Source organism: Acomys minous (genome assembly GCF_964271855.1).
Source record: "Acomys minous genome assembly, chromosome: 11".
Lineage (NCBI taxonomy): Eukaryota > Metazoa > Chordata > Mammalia > Rodentia > Muridae > Acomys > Acomys minous.
The window spans coordinates 56895930-56913963 of NC_140492.1; the positions used below are offsets into that span (position 1 = coordinate 56895930).

Genomic DNA, 18034 nt, shown 5'->3' on the forward strand with positions numbered 1-18034 from the left:
TCTGATAGAACCTAGGGCCACCAGACCAGCGATGGCTCCACTCACAGTGGGATGGGCTCTCCCTCACCAATCACTAATTAGGAAAATGCCCTACAGATTTGCTTACATCCTGATCCTACAGAGGTGTTTCCTCGATTGAGGCTCTGCCCTCTAATGATTCCAGCTTGTGTCAAGTTGACATAAAAGTAACCAGTATAGGGGTTCAACTATTTCTTGAGCTAGCAGCAAAACTTGGTGTTAACCATGTGATGATGCCAGCCTTGCAGGTAGGCAGAATGCAAGAGTTGTGGGATCATGAAAAACAAAACAAAGCTATGAACCGAGACAATGTGTAACAGGATTAGAGTCCTTGCAGGGTAACTCGTGGAGGCTGCCAAGCTGAAACCTACATTGCCATGGAGACCCCCAGGAAGTTGGTGATACCGGGCATGCATAATGTCTCTCAAGGAAAGTGATAAGCACAGAGCACATCTGGTCAAGCAGAGAAGCCATGTGTGAACAGGTGCAGGACCACTGGGGCACATCTACCCAAACCCACTGATGCCCACATGTGGCACCAAGTGCCTGGGATGCTACAGGGGCTGTGGACATTGAGGTATAGGATTTGGGTGTTTCGTTGTAGTTTTCCCTGCTGGGTTTCAATGTTGTTTTAATTTATTTTTCCTTGCTATCTCCTTGTTCTCTTTCACAACCATGCCATGGTTTTGGTTTGGTTTTTGTTTTTGCAGGAGCTCACAGTTAAAAATTTTCCTTGAGTTTCATGAGAGACATTGAACTTTTGAACTGGACATTGTTGGAGCTCTTAAAACTAGGGGAACTGTTTAAATTGACTAAATGAATGTTTCATTACCAGGTGGTGTAATTTTCATTTACGTTGTTGCAGTAAAATAACCTGATTAAAAAATAAAACAACTTAGGCAAGATAAGAATTGTTTTAGAGCACCATGCCAGGCGACAATCTACCATAGCAGGGAAGTGAAAGTGGCAGGAACTTAAAACAGTTGGTCATATCACATGCATAGACAGGAGAAGAAAGAAATGAATGCATATATGCACATTTGCTTGCTTGCTTGCACTCAGCTTGATTTCTACACTCATACAGTTCAATAACCCACCCCTACCCCCCACACTCGCATGCACACACACACACACACACACACACACACACACACACACACAGCCTATGGAATGGTGTTGCCAACAGTGGGCTGGGTCTTCCAATTAACGTTAATTGAGATGATCCCACATTGACATTACCACAGGCCAAACCACTGTAGATAATCCCTCATTGAGACTTTCTTCTCAGGTGATCATAGATTTTGTCAGGTTGATAATTAAATCTAACCATCTCAGATGGCCATGAGCCTTTGTGGCTGGGGGACAAATGGTTTAACTTCCAGGTAATGGAGCTATTTTGAAGGTCTTGGAGCCTTTAGAGATGAGATATGGCTGGTAAAGGTAGATTATTTGGGTCAGGCCTTTGAAGGTTATAAGTATGCCTTGTTCTGACCTGGCATTTTTCCTGGCCATCACCTTGTGAACAGCTGTTGTATGCTGCCATTGCCACAGACCGAGTCACTCCGTCCTGTCTCCTCTGCTATCACGGACTGAGACTCCAAAAAGAATAAAACCAACAAGCAAACAGAAAACTATCTTCTCTTAACTTGTTCTCCCAGATATTTTTGGCCACAACAATGAAAGTATACATCTACCGTGCAAACAAGTCCATCTTAGAGGCTGTGGAGAAGCCAACAATGGATAAAGTCTTGCTTATAAGACAGTCTCATCCTAATGACAAGTTTCCTCCCAAATAAGCAGAACCTGAAACCAAAGTAGACTATACAAGAAAACCCCAGGGCAACCTACAGCTGTGTGGACAAGAACAGGGCAACTGGAAGAGGTGGGAGTCAGAAGAGGCTGGGCAGCGCTCTGATAGACTTGAAAGGCAGAACCCAATTGGAAAGGCTAAAAGAATTCTAAGAGGCAAAGCCCAGGACCCGACCAAAGAGAGTATAGATAAGAGCATGGGCCTAGGTAACAGGACAACGGCAAGATAGCCAGTCCCGGTGATACAAGTGTGAGGGCTCTTTTCCTTAGGGGAGACCTGAAAATTTGTATTACCCCTCTGTGTTGGCAGGTGAGCCTAATGCTCCAGGGCTGGACTTATAAAACCCAGGGAGTGGTAGCTCTAGGCTCTGAGAGCTAAAACTTATACCTCCAAACTAGACACACATATAATACTGGGTACTCGGGCCAGAAGATTACTGTTCTGGCTTTTAACACAGGGAGCCCAGCAGCCAGTGTTACAGCTCCTAAGCTGCAGGTGTTGGGAGTCCCATAGCTCTTAATATTTGGGAACTCTCTCAGATCTCAGTTTCTGCTGCTGGCTGCTCTCTCTCTCTCCTTCCCCCCCCCCCCACCTCTCTCTCAGATTTATTTATTTATTTATTATGTATACAGTTCTCTGCCTGCATCCTGCATGTACACCTGCAGGCCAGTAGAGGGCATCAGATCCCATTATTGATGGTTGTGAGCCACCATGTGGTTGCTGGGAATTGAACTCAGGACCTCTGGAAGAGCAGTCAGTGCTCTTAACCACTGAGCCATGTCTCCAGGCCCCTGGCTGCTCTCTTAACATCTTCAGCAACCTTCCTGCTGCTACCATGACTAGTGGTGTTAATCTGTTCTCTATGTAATCAGTTTATTACAATCTACTTTAAGAAAAAAAAAAAAACCACTGGGAAAGGCACTAGGGGGTGGGGGGTAGGGACACCAAGAGCAAGAGTTGTATGCATGAAGACATTTTTTAGTCTGACCACAAAAAGCTGAAACGGAGTGTGATTATATAGTTCTACTTCCATAGTCTGGAAAGAAGTTTGGCATTCTGGTAGTTTCTAGTTCCACCAGTTGCAGTCTCACCTGTGTATGGTTTATAGATCTACCAAGACAAGCCTCAAATACACACCAGTACCATCAACTGCATCATAAGCACAGATCTTTGTGTTAAGTTACTAGGAAATTGTTCTCTCCTGTACAAGAACAGCTTCAAGATGGTTGAGGTCGTCAGGAAGAGACAGAGGCTTGCCACCACTAAAGTGATGTCCCTTAGGTCTGGTGCAGGTTGTTCAGAGCAATCCTGACCGAAACAAGACTCAAGCAGAAGCTGTGGCTTTGGGAGAAGCCGTGGGTGTGGTGTTCTTCATTGCTGGCTCGATGTTTCCTTGAGATGCCGAGGAAGTGTCCAAAGTAGTCAGCGTACTGTGAACAGCCTGAACAGTTGCTAGAGAAGGGACTAGCTGACTAACAGCTACCAGGCACAAGGTAAGGGTCTGGCAGTTGTCAACTGGGCTAAGTGGCCCTCTCCTAACATATTAGTTTGAGAAGGAAAGAGGGGCATATTTGACCATGTTCCCTTGATGGGGAGGCCTGGTGGCACTTAGAGGAAGGATAGCTTGATGCCCTATGATCATATGGAGGCAGAGGAGGTCCCCCTCAGTCACAGACATTGGGGAGGGGAATAGGGTGAAAGTGGGAGGGAAGGAGGAACAGGAGGATACAAGGGACGGGATAACAATTGAGATGTAATTGAGATAAATTAATTTAAAAAGTAGTAACTTAAGAAAGGGAGAGAGAGAGAGAGAGAGAGAGAGAGAGAGAGAGAGAGAGAGAGAGAGAGTGTCTGGTGAAATTGCTTAGGGTTAAAAGCACTTGCTGCTCTCACAGAGAGCCTGAACTTGCTTCTCAGCACCCACATGGCATCTCACAACCATCAGTAACTCCAGTTCCAAGTTCCAAGGGATCAGACACCATCTTCTGATCTCTGGGGAGTACAAAATAAGTAAATAATAAAGGCTTAAGCATCATTAGCATTCTTAACAGTACCTAAGGATGGTTAATCCCCAGCCAAAGGCCTTAGGAAGGGTGAGTCCAGTCCACATGATCTGTCTCACAGGGAACTGATGCTGCTGCGTACCGGCCTGATGACTGAACTGTGAGGGGGCTCCGTGTGGAAGCACTAGAAGCTGTGCACCAGGAAGAGCTTCACATGAGATGAGTGGGAAAGTCTGAGCAGCTAGCATGTGCAACACTAGGCGCAGAGTCTTCAGCAGCACCACTCAGAGGTGGGCGGGCTTAGTTTGTAGGAGGGTGATTGACAGGGTCTCAGGCCTCCTTGAGCCCTCCTGCAGAGCACTGTGTTCTTAGAGGCCTTCTTGCTTCCTGTATGTTTCACCTGGTTTAAGTCTGCTTATGTTTCCCCAGAGTGCCGGGGAATGGGAGGGGGATAATTAGCACTTGATACTCTCAGATTGGAAGAACTTCATATACTACCCAACGCTACACAGATGCCTGCTATGATACTAAAAGTAAGATCTGATCAGAATAAATGATAAAGGAAATTGGCTCCCAGAAGCAAACAGACCAAGAATATAATAAAATGCTAAAGAGAAGCAACTGTCAAGATACTTGGCCCAGGCCCCAGGGTGATGTGTAGAATGCAAATACAGCCATATTCACAGGTGGCAGTCCTGCCCTTCTCAAATACCTCTGGTTCTAAACAAAATAACTGCATGGCTCACGAGAAACCGCTCAGTAAACATTAGTTGAGTGAGTCGGACCCAAACACTCAAACCCCATCTGCAATAAACACAGGGCATTAATGAAGCAAGAGACCAATACTCAGAGAACCTGTAGACCACACAAAAGCCATTCTCTCTACTGGGCAACAACCAGGAGCTAATAGTGGAGGAGGCTTTTAAAAATTAGACAAGTGTGTTTGTTTATGGCACTGGAGAGTCCAACCTAGGGCTTTGTGGGTGCTAAGAAAGCACTCTACTGCTAAGCTGGATCCCCAGCTGGGGAAAGCCTGGGTATGCCGCACATACCTGTAATTCCAGCACTTGGGAGGCTGAGGCAAGGGGATGGGGAATTTGAGGCCAGACTGAACTCTATACCAAGTTCTAGGCCAACTCGAGCTAAATAAGGAGCTTGTGTGTGGATAGCAATGATGATGTCAAGGTCAGATGTGTAAAATATCACAATATATAAAAATATGCAGCTGGGTGTGGTGGCGCACACCTTTAATCCCAGCACTTGGGAGGCAGAGGCAGTGGAATTGCTATGAGTTTGAGGCCAGCCTGCTCTACAAAGCGAGTCCAGGACACCCAAGGCTACACAGAGAGACCCTGTCTCAAAGAAAAAACAAGCAAAAAAAAAATACGCCATAGAATTTGAGCTCTTACAGAGCCTTAGGATCAGGTGAACTATAACTATTTAAGAAAGAAGCTGGGATCTAGGAGGCGCAATATTTCTCCAAAATTAATAAGGCAACTCCACAGCAAGCAGACCTCCAGGCAAGCCTTTTTCCTCTAGCACAGAATGGTAATAACATCATGGAATAGAATTCTAAGTTGCCTTAAACATGGCAAAGAAAACAAATACAATGGGATGGTAGAGCTGGAAAAGGCTTCACAGAGGAGAAAAGTTTTGTTACTAAAATTGAACATGGAGGATGAAGCCGTGTTTGTTTTTTCCCATTGGAAACTAAACTCATGCGCTTTGTTTTTGTTGTTGTTGTTTTCAGAAGTAGTGTTTAGGTAGCTAACTCCATGGTTGAAAGATTGTTACACATGATCAAGAACCTCGACATATTAAGTTCTAAGAAATGAGTCAAACGAACTAGGTACTAGCCCAGGCCCACTGGCTAGCACCAGCCCAGTCCTCCGCACCCCGACCCAGTGGTCACCTGCAGTACGGCAGCTGAAGGACCACACTTTCCATCTCCAGCTGTTCATTCCGTGCCTCCGCTTTGTTTATATCTCAAGGCAGAGAGACAAGCTAACTGGAAACAGTTAAAATAATAGGCACCTAAGAGGCTCCCTCGCACAGCCAGGTCCACTTTCATTGTGTCAGCCCTGCCTTCTCTGATAGGCAAGCGGTCACTGGGACGTTTTAAAAACATACCATGCAGAGAGTGTCCAACAACAGCAAATCCCACTCACAAGGCTCCAAAGCCTCTAATTGCAAGTAATGAGGATACCGGCACTTTGATGAGATTGCGAGCGATTGGTCTATGCAACCACAACCTTGTGTTTTACTTGCTTTCCACTTTATGCTATTCTCACATATTTCCATTTATGGCTGTGATGCCCCCAAATATGCCAAGCAGGTGATTTATTATGTAACAGCTGCCACACTGGTGCGTTTTATTTAATGATCTCTCTTTGGGTACGGGCTGGTTCCACTTTTGCTGTTCTAGTGTTCTGAGCATCTCTATTCTGACTGTTTCCCCGCTGCTTCTCTGTTAAGAGTTAAGTTACAGTGTCAAAACAGAATTCTTGGCAAAGTGGATCAATGGTTTTATTGCTCCTATAACATTCTTCCAGCCTGAGTCCCAGGAGGCTGAGCTAATCCTCAGTACTTCCAGCAAAGGAAACATCCCACCTCCTTGCTGCTCCCCCCTGCACTGGGCTTCTGAGAGCTTTATTTTGCTAGTTTTTCAGGTACACAACACTTGAAAGGTATTTACATTTCTGTTTGTTTAATTGCCAGCAGTGCTGTGTAATGCATTTTGATGCAGTTACATGTTTTTCCATGTCCAAATGCTGTCTATGATAGTTACAGCGTAAAGTCTGGATTTGTCTTTGATCATTTATCTGACAGGATCTGGACGCTGAACTCAGATTGCTGGAACAAATATTTTTACAAGCATTTTATTATGCTTTAAATTTTTACAGGCATAATTTCTATCTACTGTGAACAGAAACTCCAGCAATAAGGACAAAGGAAAAAACAAGCGGTAAGAGTTGACAGTATGAATTGACAAAATGGTGTTTTTCCTTCCTGCAAAAGCATCCCTTCCCAAGCATAGCCTTCAAAACCATCTTCCTGTTCTCCTCATCACTAACTTCATAACCAATACTGATGTTCCCTGGGTGTGATGATTAGTATTATCATGGGCTAAGTGGAATCTAGAATCATCTGAGAGACAAGCTTCTGGGGGCAGCTGTGGGGTTATCCTGGTCGTGTTCATTGACGTGGGCAGAGCTGCCATTGTGAGTGCAGGCACTGTTCTCTGCCTGGAGTTCTGGATCACATTTGTGGAGAAACAGAACTGAGCAGCAACATGCACTCACTGCCCTCTGCTTCCTGATTGCAGATGTGATGGGACCCGCTGCTTTAAGATCCTGCCGTCCTGACTTCCTGCGTTCGCTGGATTAAATACTTGTAATGAAAGCCAGGATAATAAAATCTCTCTTAATTTGACTTTGTCAGAGTATTTTACCACAGCGACAGGAAACTTTGTTTCCTTATAAATGCATTTTAACAGATACAACAAGTTATAAAATATTCTATGCATAATGCATTATATAAAACCATGTAATGTTTCAATACATGCATATATCGACTACTGTTTATATAGGGTGAACATATATGTTCAAGAGACATGGATCAGTTCCTGATGGAGATACTTTTAAAAATTCCTTTGGGCACTGTGGAGTTCACAGTACACTACCGATTTCTATAGTCATTCTTCCGTGCAACAGTGACCCAAAGCTTCTTGAGTCCACCAGCTGTACTCTAGGACTCAACAATTAACCTTGTCCCATCCCTCCTGCCCTCCTTCCTGCCCCAGCCTCTGGCAGCCACCACATTACTCTGCATGTCCGTGTGCCCATTCCCTAATGCTGAATTCAGACAGCACTTAGAGGAGGAGCTCCACTGCGGAAAGCGAAGAATTTCTTTGACTTAAGCGCCCCCCCCCCCCAGTCCTGTTTGGATCTTCAGATCTCTTTCTGGGCATTTATGGCATGGTCACAACCTCAAATGCCTACAGAGTCTGAGCAGAAAAAGCCAGCCACACAAAGTGGGCATGGAGAAGAACCATCTCAGGACTGGCCTTGCCCATCTTCTGCTACCCTACTATGAATTTAGTCATGGAGTGGAGAATGGCAAAGTCACAGTCAGCAACAGACACTGGCCTTGGTGTTGGGAGAAAGCCGCAAACCGGAGAGATTAGAGCAGCCTGGAAAAGACATGCTTAGAGCGGAGGGCACCCGCTGAGCTGCTGTACACATGTGGAAATGTTGCTAGATCCTGCTTGTTAGGAAAAGCCTCTTGGGTTCTCAGCACCAACATTGGGCGGCTCACAACCACTTGTGGCTCCAGCTCCAGGAGCATGCACATGCACACACACACACACACACACACACAAACACACACACACACACACACACAGAGAGAGAGAGAGAGAGAGAGAGAGAGAAAGAGAGAGAGAGAGAGAGAGCACGCACACACAAATACATTTTTACAAAGAAAAAGAAAAGACCTTTCAAATATAATAATATGTGTAAGATTTCTACTTGTAAATTGTAGCTCAAGTTTCTAGGAATACCACTAGCAAAAGGTGCCAAATCTGGCTTGGGAGAGAACTTTATTTACCCGTGTCATTATGGGTAATTGCTTGTTGTTTGCTGGTGGGATTGTAGCCATGCTAGTGGGTAAATTACAGGTGTGCACTGCCTCAGCCACCTGTCATTATGGTTCCTGAGTCACGTGACTAAGCCGGTTACCTGACCCATCCACTCTGGAGAAGGCTGCTTCAGTTCTGTTGTATTCCTGGACTTGGCCTTTCTTCTCCTGCCTACGGTGTCCCAAGCTCCACCGCTTTACTTTTGGCTTACCAACGCTTGCATAATTAATACTTCTGAGCTGTGTCTATGGGTTGATGACAATATCATATGCATTTTCTTCAAACAGCTTGTGTCCATCCATTAGCTAATTCTCAGACAATGACTAAAGAACTAGTTTCCAAATGTAGGGAGCTGTAATGAACCTTCTGGAACCGAACAGAGGCCTATCCTCTTGAGTGTGGGTATGGCTACAAGCTGCATGTGGGGTAGTCTACCATAAAAGACCCTGACCATACAACGAGCAGATAGCATACACAACTCTCCTCCCTGTGACAAAGGAAACACATCTTTTCCCCTGAGACACTGGGTAATAGCTATACCAAGAGCTATAATTTTCTCCACAAAGATGTTGGAAAACCGCCTTTCCTTTAGCCACCAGAGGCTCGGCTTCACACAGGAAGCTCTGTCTTCCGTGGAGTCTTCATCCTCTACCTGCTCCAATAGGAACACTGGTGGACCCTTCGGGGAAACCCCAAGGGGATCTCAAAAGCATGGGTGCCCTCTTCTTCTCTACTCGGCACAGCTCTGAACCCACCCTCCTTAAGTTCCTCTCCAAGGCATATGTAGAGGAGGAAGTCTACCATGTCAACCCTAGTGTGGCCTCCAACTGCAGTATCTGCTCCATTGTCCAATGCTATTGTTTTGGGGACTCTGGCACGTAGGCAATGTCGTCTAGTCACAGGGAGCAGGTACCTGTAGGAACCTAGGGTGGAAACTCAGGCTGTCTTAGACAGGGTTAGTATTCCCCACTAGGACAGAGGTGACATTAACCTTTGGACACATCTTATGCCTTAAATAAACTCTTGAGAGTCCAATGTTTCATTTCTATTGTGAACAGAACATCTGCTTTTAAAATACATACTTAGTTTGTGCATGTGTGTATTGCCTGAGTGTGTGTGTGTGTGTGTATATACCATGTGTGTACCAGGAGAAGCCAGAAGGATTTGGATCCTCTGTAATTAAAGTGACAGGCAGTTGATGAGCTGCCATGTGGATGCTGGGAATCAAATTCTAGTCCTCTGCAAAAGTACCAAATACTTTTAACTGCTGAGCCATCTCTCTAGCCCACAACAGTATTTTTAACTTTATTTTTTTTAAAGCTGTGATTCATCAATACCTAAGAGCTGAATTAATAAGAATGCTCTAGATCAGGCATGTCCGGTAGGATTTCTGTGATGGCAGAAATGCTTAACAACCTATGGTGTTTGACATGGTAGCTATTATCTTCAGATAACCACTGAGCATTTAAAATATGTGTATGGCCTAGCATGTGTGTTTCCCTAGTATGGGCCAGGGAAATGAACTTTCAATTTCATTTAATTTTAATTAACATAAATGTAAATTAAGCAGCGTCCTGCGGCTAGCGGTTACCCTAGTCAACAGTGCAGCTCTAGACCTCAAAGAACTCGCTCTCATTAAAGAAGCAAATGATGATGAGCACTGACACGGTTGTCAAGGGAGAGAGTTCAGTAAGTCAACGCTCTGGTACTAGGGAACTCAGAAGGGAGCAGCAGCTGAGGGCGGGAAAGCTGGCTAGCACATCCTTGAGGTGCATCCATCTGCCAGTGTGCAAAAACAAACAAGGACACGGGACTGCGGGAGGCGAGCAGGCAGCAGATCAGCATATACATGCAGTGTGTACAAAGGATATTCGGATAGATGTCATGTTTGCACAGAACATTTCTGAAGTTCTTTCCAAACTACCTCTGAAAAGCAGAAAGTAAAAGTCAAGATAGAGGACTTTCAAATTTCCTTTAAATTTTTATCACATGCATTCATCGTGTTTGCAGGGGCTTCAGGGCTGTGTGCCATGGGTTCTCTCCTTCCATCACGCGTAGCCTGGGGACTGAACTCAGTGAGGCAAAAATGTAGTGAGCACGTCATCAGGCAGCAGGCATCGTGCTACTTTCAAGGCCCAAACACCAACAAGAAAATAGCCACTGAGTTTAAGAGGTTGGATTAGACCTACGGACGGAAGGCCAGTCTCATGCGGTACATGAAGCACGGGTCTAGGCGCAAAAGCTCTGGCATAGCACTTCCCAGTGTCACCCAGGTTGGGATAAAAAGACTAGGATTGCATGTGGGCGTGCCCTCCCCATCAGCCATGACAGTGCTATTTCCCTATTTCCCTTCCTCCCACATCATCCCCATCCCAAATAGTAAATCTGCTGACAGACTTTCTGCAAGTGTCTGGTTACACCTGTGGTCACAACTGCTGTTTGTGCATGCACACCATTCTAAACCACAGCCCTGGGACTCCTGGGAACCAGTGAAGACCAGGCATACCCTTCCAATACCTCATGCCTCTGAATACAGTGGCTACTTCTCTGCCGGATGGAAACTGGGAAGAGGCTTTGGGGAAAGGAGACTAGTGCTGGTTAAAGCACACATGGAGGCCATTATTTGTCCTTCTGAGGTGGGTTTTTCTCGTGTTCCTTCCCCGTTCTCTGTGGCTGAAGTGGCATCTGCCTTGAGAAGGTCAAGACAGCACTCCACGGGAGGCCCACCTCAGTGAGCCTGGGGCGCCTGGGTGAACCCTTACTCTGGTGGCACTTCTCAGGGGGGCCTTAAAGCATTAACTCCCTGTGTCTGTAGAACAGAAGGGCTGGTGTTGCGGTTTTGTTTGTTGATAACGGTAAGTCCATGGGCAGAGGAAGAAATCTGCACCGATTTTAGGATTTTCCCCAGCATTACTCTTTTCACTCCCACCCTGTGGCAGGCAGGGAGTCCATCAAAGATGCAGTTCCCCACATGGGCCGTAGATTAGCCCTGGGTGCTTCAGCTACCCCAAGAAGTGAGGCTCTGGCTATGTTCACAAGGGAGCCCAGCGGAGACTGCCAGGCAGCAGTGCTGTCCTGGGCGCTAGTCCCCATCGTCCTTATATCCTGCTGTGGGTGCCTGTGGTGAGGGTATGAGTGGACACATGTACCACGTGAGCCCTGCGATGGCTGTCATGCAAAGAGGCTCTCACAGGCCTTGAAAGTGTGTGTCAGGACCACGTGGTAGAAAATGCTGGGTCCAGCTATTCCACTCCTTGGTATATACCCAGAAAATGCTCTACCATACAAGGACATATGCTCAACCATGTTCATAGCAGCCTTATTCATAATAGCCAGAACCTGAAAACAGCCTAAATGTCCCTCAGTTGAAGAATGGATAAAGAAACTGTGGTACATTTACACCATAGAATACTATTCAGCTATTAAAAACAAGGAAACCTCGAAATTTGTGGACAATTGGATGGGAACTAGAAATTATGAAAATGAGTGAGTTAACCCAGAAGCAGAAAGACTCACATGGTATATACTCACTTATAATTGGGCACTAGCCCAAAAGGCATGTCCCATGAAAATCTTCACTTACCAGGAGATTGGGATAGATGTGAGGACATCCTACTGGGACTCTAGGTGAGAGAAATATAGAAGATGGGGAAATAGAAGGACCCAGAGGGTCCTAGAAACCTATAAAAAGAACACCGTGATGGGTGGATTGGAGCCCAGGGGGGTTTGCTCAAACTATTTCACTAACCAAGGACAACACAATAGTAAACATTGAACCCGTACTCTGATCTAGCCAATGGACAGGACATTCTCCACAGTTGTGTGGAGAGCAGGGACTGACTCTGGCATGAACTCTGGTGCCCCATATTTGACCACCTCCCCTTGATGGGGAAGCTTGGTGGCACTCAGGGAAAGAATAAGCAGGCTACCAAGACGAGACTTGATAGCCTATGACCATATAGAGGGGGAGGAGGTGCCCCTCAGCCTTAGACCTAGGGGAGGGGAATGGGTAAAAGTAGGAGAGAGGGAGGAATGGGAGGATACAAGTGAAGGGATAACAATTGAGTTGTAATCTGAATAAATTAATTAAATTTTAAAAAAAGAAAAAAAAAAAGAAAGAAATGCTGGGTTCGACATGCTCTATGGAGAGGGCACAGCTGGATGGAAGACCAGGGGTTGCTGAATGTGGGCTCAGGGCGCAACGCTGGGTTCTTGAGTCCGAAGGTGGCACAAAGGGAGCATGAAGACAAACTTCTATGAATTACTGGAGACAAGCTCTCAAGTCTTAGTCGTACAGAAGAACCTCACCCATACGCTAACAACTCAAGAACATAGCTTAGCCAAATATCTCGTCCCTGATTGGACAGAAGCAGCTCCACAGGCGGCTGCTCCCCTTACTTCCACATGCAAGACTTCCTTCTAAATGGCTGCAGCTAGAAAGGAAGGAATCGTTCTGGAATGTTTCAACTTCAGGGCCATATTGAACCCAGAATAAGGCAGCCTGTCATTGATGGCAAATTCAGAAAGGGACCAAAAGAGCTGCTAGCCGGTCCCTGTGCAGTCCATCCTTTAAGGGATACCATCTCTACACACGCATCGTTAGACCTGTATTGGTCAGGAAGGGTTTTTTTGTTTTTGTTTTTTAAAATTCCTGTATGGATAAATCCCAGCTAAAGATTTTATCTAGAAAAGTCCTGAAGCCTTAGGAATTTTTAGCTCTTGGTTGCTAGTCCTCCACTGCTGTTCTCCGACCTCCAAGCAGTCCTCAGTGTGCTAACGAAGTGTCTCATGGTTTTAAAACGGCTGCCTGAGCACCTGCACTACGTCTGTGTCCAAGGCAGAAAAGAAGTGTAAGGTAGAAAATGAGAGCATCTATGATGTCTTTTTCTTTTTTGCTTTTAATCATGAGAGAGACAATTTTCCATGGAGCTCCCTAGGTGACTTCAGCAGAGATGTGTCACTGGGCCACCCTGAACTGCAAAGGAAGCCTCTGGAGTTCTTTCAGAACTTGAAAGAGCCAGCCAAGGAGGTGGGTTTGCTGCTCAACCTGTCTGTCGTGGAATGGAAAGTGCTAAAAGATGCAGCAGACCTAACCCCATGCCAAAAAAAAAAAAAAAAAAAAAAAAGGCTCAAGTCTGAAGTGCCTCAAAGAGGCCTGAACCAAAGGGGGCAACTGGACCACCAGCCCTGGAGGTGGTGGGAAAACAGCCTCCGTGACTCCTTCACCTCTGTGGCATTCACTGAATTTCAGTGGCCTCTCCAGGAAAGCTGGGGGGCTGTAAGACCTCCACTTGGGAAGGCATCTCTCAAGAGGGAAGTGGAAGCACGTGGAGACTCTTGGGCATCGGTAAGAAAGAGGCCAACAGGTAGTTTCAGGCAGATTGAACGATGAAGCATAATCTCAGAAAGGTACCATGGAAAAAGCTCCTGCGAGGGCCCAGCCCTCAAAGCTGCTGTCCTAGAGTGGCTGTGAGGAAGACACAGGTCTGGTACAAAAGCCACCTAGAACAGGCTGTGTTCCCAATGAGAGGAGGGCACTGCAGGCAGAGGTCAAGAGGAAGCGTTGGGGGGCAGCTGGCACCTCTGGCCAAGCATGCGGAAGCCTGTATCCAGGGCTCAATTTCTCCTAACAGCAATGTCTGCTCAAAGCCATGGTGCTCCAACGCTAGCGCTTTCCTTTTTACTTCTGGGAGGGCACCACCTTCTGAAGGTTGATTTAACTCAGTAATTTTGTTACAATAACAGAAGGCCAAGTAACACAACTTGGCAGATGTAGCAAATGATACTGAATTGCTCCAGATGATTAAACTTATATTATGTGACTTTCAACTCAGCCAGAGAAGTGTTGCATTAAGACACTTTTTGACACCAGGGAGCACTTTTAGTGTCTTATGAGCTGCTTCCCAGCCTCTTGTGGGCTAGAAACAGGCAGATATTTTGTTGTTTCTGATAAGAAAACCCTAACTTCAGGGGAGGTATGAGAAAGTAGGTATGCTAACTGCTAGGTGGGTGTTTGTTCCATGAAGCTCTCAACTCAAAGATATGGCTCCTTTGTGACAATGGCAGTGGCAGAAGCTGGGGCTTCACTGCGCTGTGAGGAAGCTGAGGCGAGGAAGGAGCCATCCCTCAGAAGCAGTGTGGTAAGAGGGTAGGGCCATCTGCTGACTAAGGCATGCCTTAAATGGCTTTTAAATTGTATAATGTGTGTAGCTCAGCATTTTATAAGAACATTTGCAGAGTTGCGCAGCTACCACCACTATCTAATTTCAGGACATTTTCACCATCTCAGGAAGGAACTGTAACAACTGGCAGCCACGCCCACCTTGCTCCTCCACCTGCTGGGACTGTCCATCTTCTTCCTGAGCAGGCAACAGAAATGGAATTGTGTGACTTTGTCCTTTCCTGCCCGGCCTCTTTCACATACTAGAACCCTTCAAGGCTCACCAATGCCGTGGCATGAGCCAGTGCTTCCTTCCTGTGGCCACACGAGCCATTTCTGAACACTCAGGGTTTCCTCCTCATGTGGAGATGAGAGGAAGTGGACTAAATTTAGGGCAACAGAAGGCAGCCTCGTGATAGTGGAGCCCACAAACACCCCTAACATGCCCCCTATAATCTGCTTTATATAAAATACAGATGATTAGGGCAGACCCATCAGCAAAGGTCCTAACTAGACTGGACTTTTTCCAACACACTCTCCAAAGGCCTATGTGGCCAAACCTGCCACCTACACAAAGGTATGGCCAACGACATCCAAGAAACGTCTGTTGGACCGCTCTCTTCCACTGCTTACAGAGTCACAGGGAAATTTAGGGATGCTTCCGAGGCTGGGACCCCTGTGCTTGATCTCCAGCACTACCCATAACCTCCCTCCCATCCACATCCCATCCACGTAAAGCCAATTCAACACCTAACAGCATACTAAAAGCCTTTCCCACTGGGCACACAGCATCAGCTATTCCTGCAGATTTTCTTCTAGGTTCCCATCTTTACCTATTTAACAGGACGCAGGCAAGGAATTGTCATTCATACTTTCAGAAGAAATGGTGGCTCTAGAAGGGCGAGAGTTCAAGACTCATTGGCAGAAGTTGACAAAAATGAGGTCAGGATCCTGTCATCCCACTACTCAGGGTGGAACTGGGAGGGCAGCTGGTAAAACATTCCTTCCAGAGGAAACTCGGGGGAAAGGGTCAGTTCATTCTCAGGAGCCTATTTACATTCCTTCTGAACACCAGGCTGTGTATCCAGAACATATCCTCCCTCTACTGACACAGACCTAATCACCATAAACCAAGACACGGAGCAAGATGGTATACATTCAATTTATATGAATGTCCAAAGGAAGACTAGGTCTTTTGCCATGTCAGCCTCGCTGAGGACAAGGTTTGATGGACACTGCCCCCTCCCAGCCATCCCCGCCTCCCAACTGCCCGCACTTCTTACCCTCCCTTCGAACTTGGCGGTGGCTCCTTCTTTGATGCAGAGGTTCCGAGGTGGTAGAATGAAAGCTGGAGCCTCCATGAGGGGCGTGGAGCTGACCCTTGAGGGATCCACACCGTGGGAGGTTTTGGACATGTGTGATGAGGCAAACAGTTTCACGTCCCCCATGGTCTACAAAACGAAGAGGAGCGAGTCAGGTCTTACAACATGCGGCATGTCATCTTCCTCACAGATACCACTTGCCCAGGCCTATGGTTCAAGCTCTGAGGAGCAGGGTCACAGGAGGGTCAGCATCCACCTGAAGTTCCTCTTTGTGGCTTCTCCACATAAGGTACCAGGCAAGACAGAGCCAGTCCTAGACCCCCAGCTCCCAGGCCATGTCTGCCATCGTGGTGAACACTAGGAGCTTCCATTTGTCTTCTGAGAGGGCATGGGTTAGACGAGACCAGGGAAACTGGGTGGCTCATAGGTTTCACAATAGGCCGGCCTCAGAGGCTTGTGTTCAACTGGCATCTACATGAAGCACTGAGGTGGGAAGTCCCAGCTGCTTCTGCCTGAACTATAAGAGCTCATGGGCTATAGACAAAGGCATCAAGACTCAAAGAAATCTAGGAGATTAGGGTTAACGTTATAAGGGCCCTAGATGAGAAGGTGAGAGTTGGTAGCTGAATGAAGAAGGGCGTGGTCAAGCCAAGGACTACATTGTAGAAAGGCTCAAAGGCCAAGGCATTAAAGAAAGGAAGGAGGCACAGGAAGGTCATCCAGGGGACGCCTTTATTTACAAGTAAGGTCAAGAGAGCCTAAACCTCAAAGGATCCTGTCCAAGGCAGACATGGGACTACCCAAGATACGTCTGCACACTGGCAAGGTTTGCTAGGACTAGAGGGCTGATGGAAAAGGAATAATGGCTACCCACCGAAGCAATCAATGTTTAACTCATTTGAGTTGTTTCTTCGCAACTTTAAGTATGTTTCAAGGTAAAAAGGTAGAAAATACCAATGTGTAAAAGTAACATTATCTTAATGGTGGGTTGACAAGATGGCTCAGTGAGCAAAAGGCACTTGCCACCAAGCATTTAATCCTCAAGCCCCACATAGTGGAAGGAAAGAAATAACTCCTTTAAACTGCCTTCTGACTTCCACATGCACACTACGGCATAAGTACATATGCATACACAATAAACAAACAAACAAACAACATTTTAAATTGTAACTTACTGAACATTCACCCTGTTTCAAACATTGTATGGAGGACCTTTGTCTATGTCCTCATTTAAAATATTTTAGTTTCTTTCTTTCTTTCTTTCTTTCTTTCTTTCTTTCTTTCTTTCTTTCTTTTTTTTTGAGACAGGGTTTCTCTGTGTAGCCTTGACTGTATTGAATGAATGAAGAAGGGTGTGGTCAAGCCAAGGACTACCTTGTCGACCAGGCCAGCCTTGAACTCACAGCAATCCACCTGTCTCTGCCTCCCGAGTGCTGGGATTAAAGGCGTGTGCTACCACCACCTGGCCTTTATTATTTTATTTTCAGTTGACATAGTAACTGCATATGTTTATGTGATATCTCGATACATGACATTGTGTGCTCTAAATTAGGTCAGTCAGCATATCCATCACTTGGATAGTTATCACTTCTTTGTGGTGATGATACTCTGGATGTTCTGGAAGAAATGGGCCTTACATTAACTACAGACTTTTCCCTGTGGAACTCAGGATCTTGCTCCTCCTGTCTAACCTAATCCTAACACTCCAATAAGTGGACCCATCTTTATGCAAACGAAGAGCCTTTACTCAGACAGACACAACTGAGTGGCAGAAATGGAGCCATATGCTACATAGGCTGGGGGAGAAAACGGAAAACATCCACAGTTCTATTATGCAAAATGGTCCTGTTTGTGACCATAGAAAAGTAGACATTTTACACAGCAGAAAGCAAACCTGAAGTTTCTTAAAATCAAGTGGATAAGAAGCTTTTAAGACATCTGATTTGGCTCACACCTTTAATCCCAGCTGTCAGGAGGCAGAGGGAGGGAAGGAGGGAGGGAGGGAGGGAGGGAGGAAGAAATCTGATTTAAAGTTCTGGAGAGATGGAGCAATGGGTAAAAAGCACTTGCCACACAAGCATG

The 18034-nt window shown here is 46.1% G+C and overlaps 1 protein-coding gene across 5 annotated transcripts in view; it reads right to left on the reverse strand.

Moving 5' to 3' along the window:
* Positions 1-18034, reverse strand: part of MYLK (myosin light chain kinase) — a 247120-nt gene that overhangs the window by 165390 nt on the left and 63696 nt on the right. For all 5 annotated transcript variants that reach the window (XM_084802385.1, XM_084802386.1, XM_084802387.1 and 2 more), the window contains exon 2: positions 15914-16081. In XM_084802385.1, the coding sequence (XP_084658511.1) occupies positions 15914-16078 (165 nt within the window). In that variant the 5' untranslated portion in view covers positions 16079-16081. The remainder of the gene's footprint in view (positions 1-15913; positions 16082-18034) is intronic.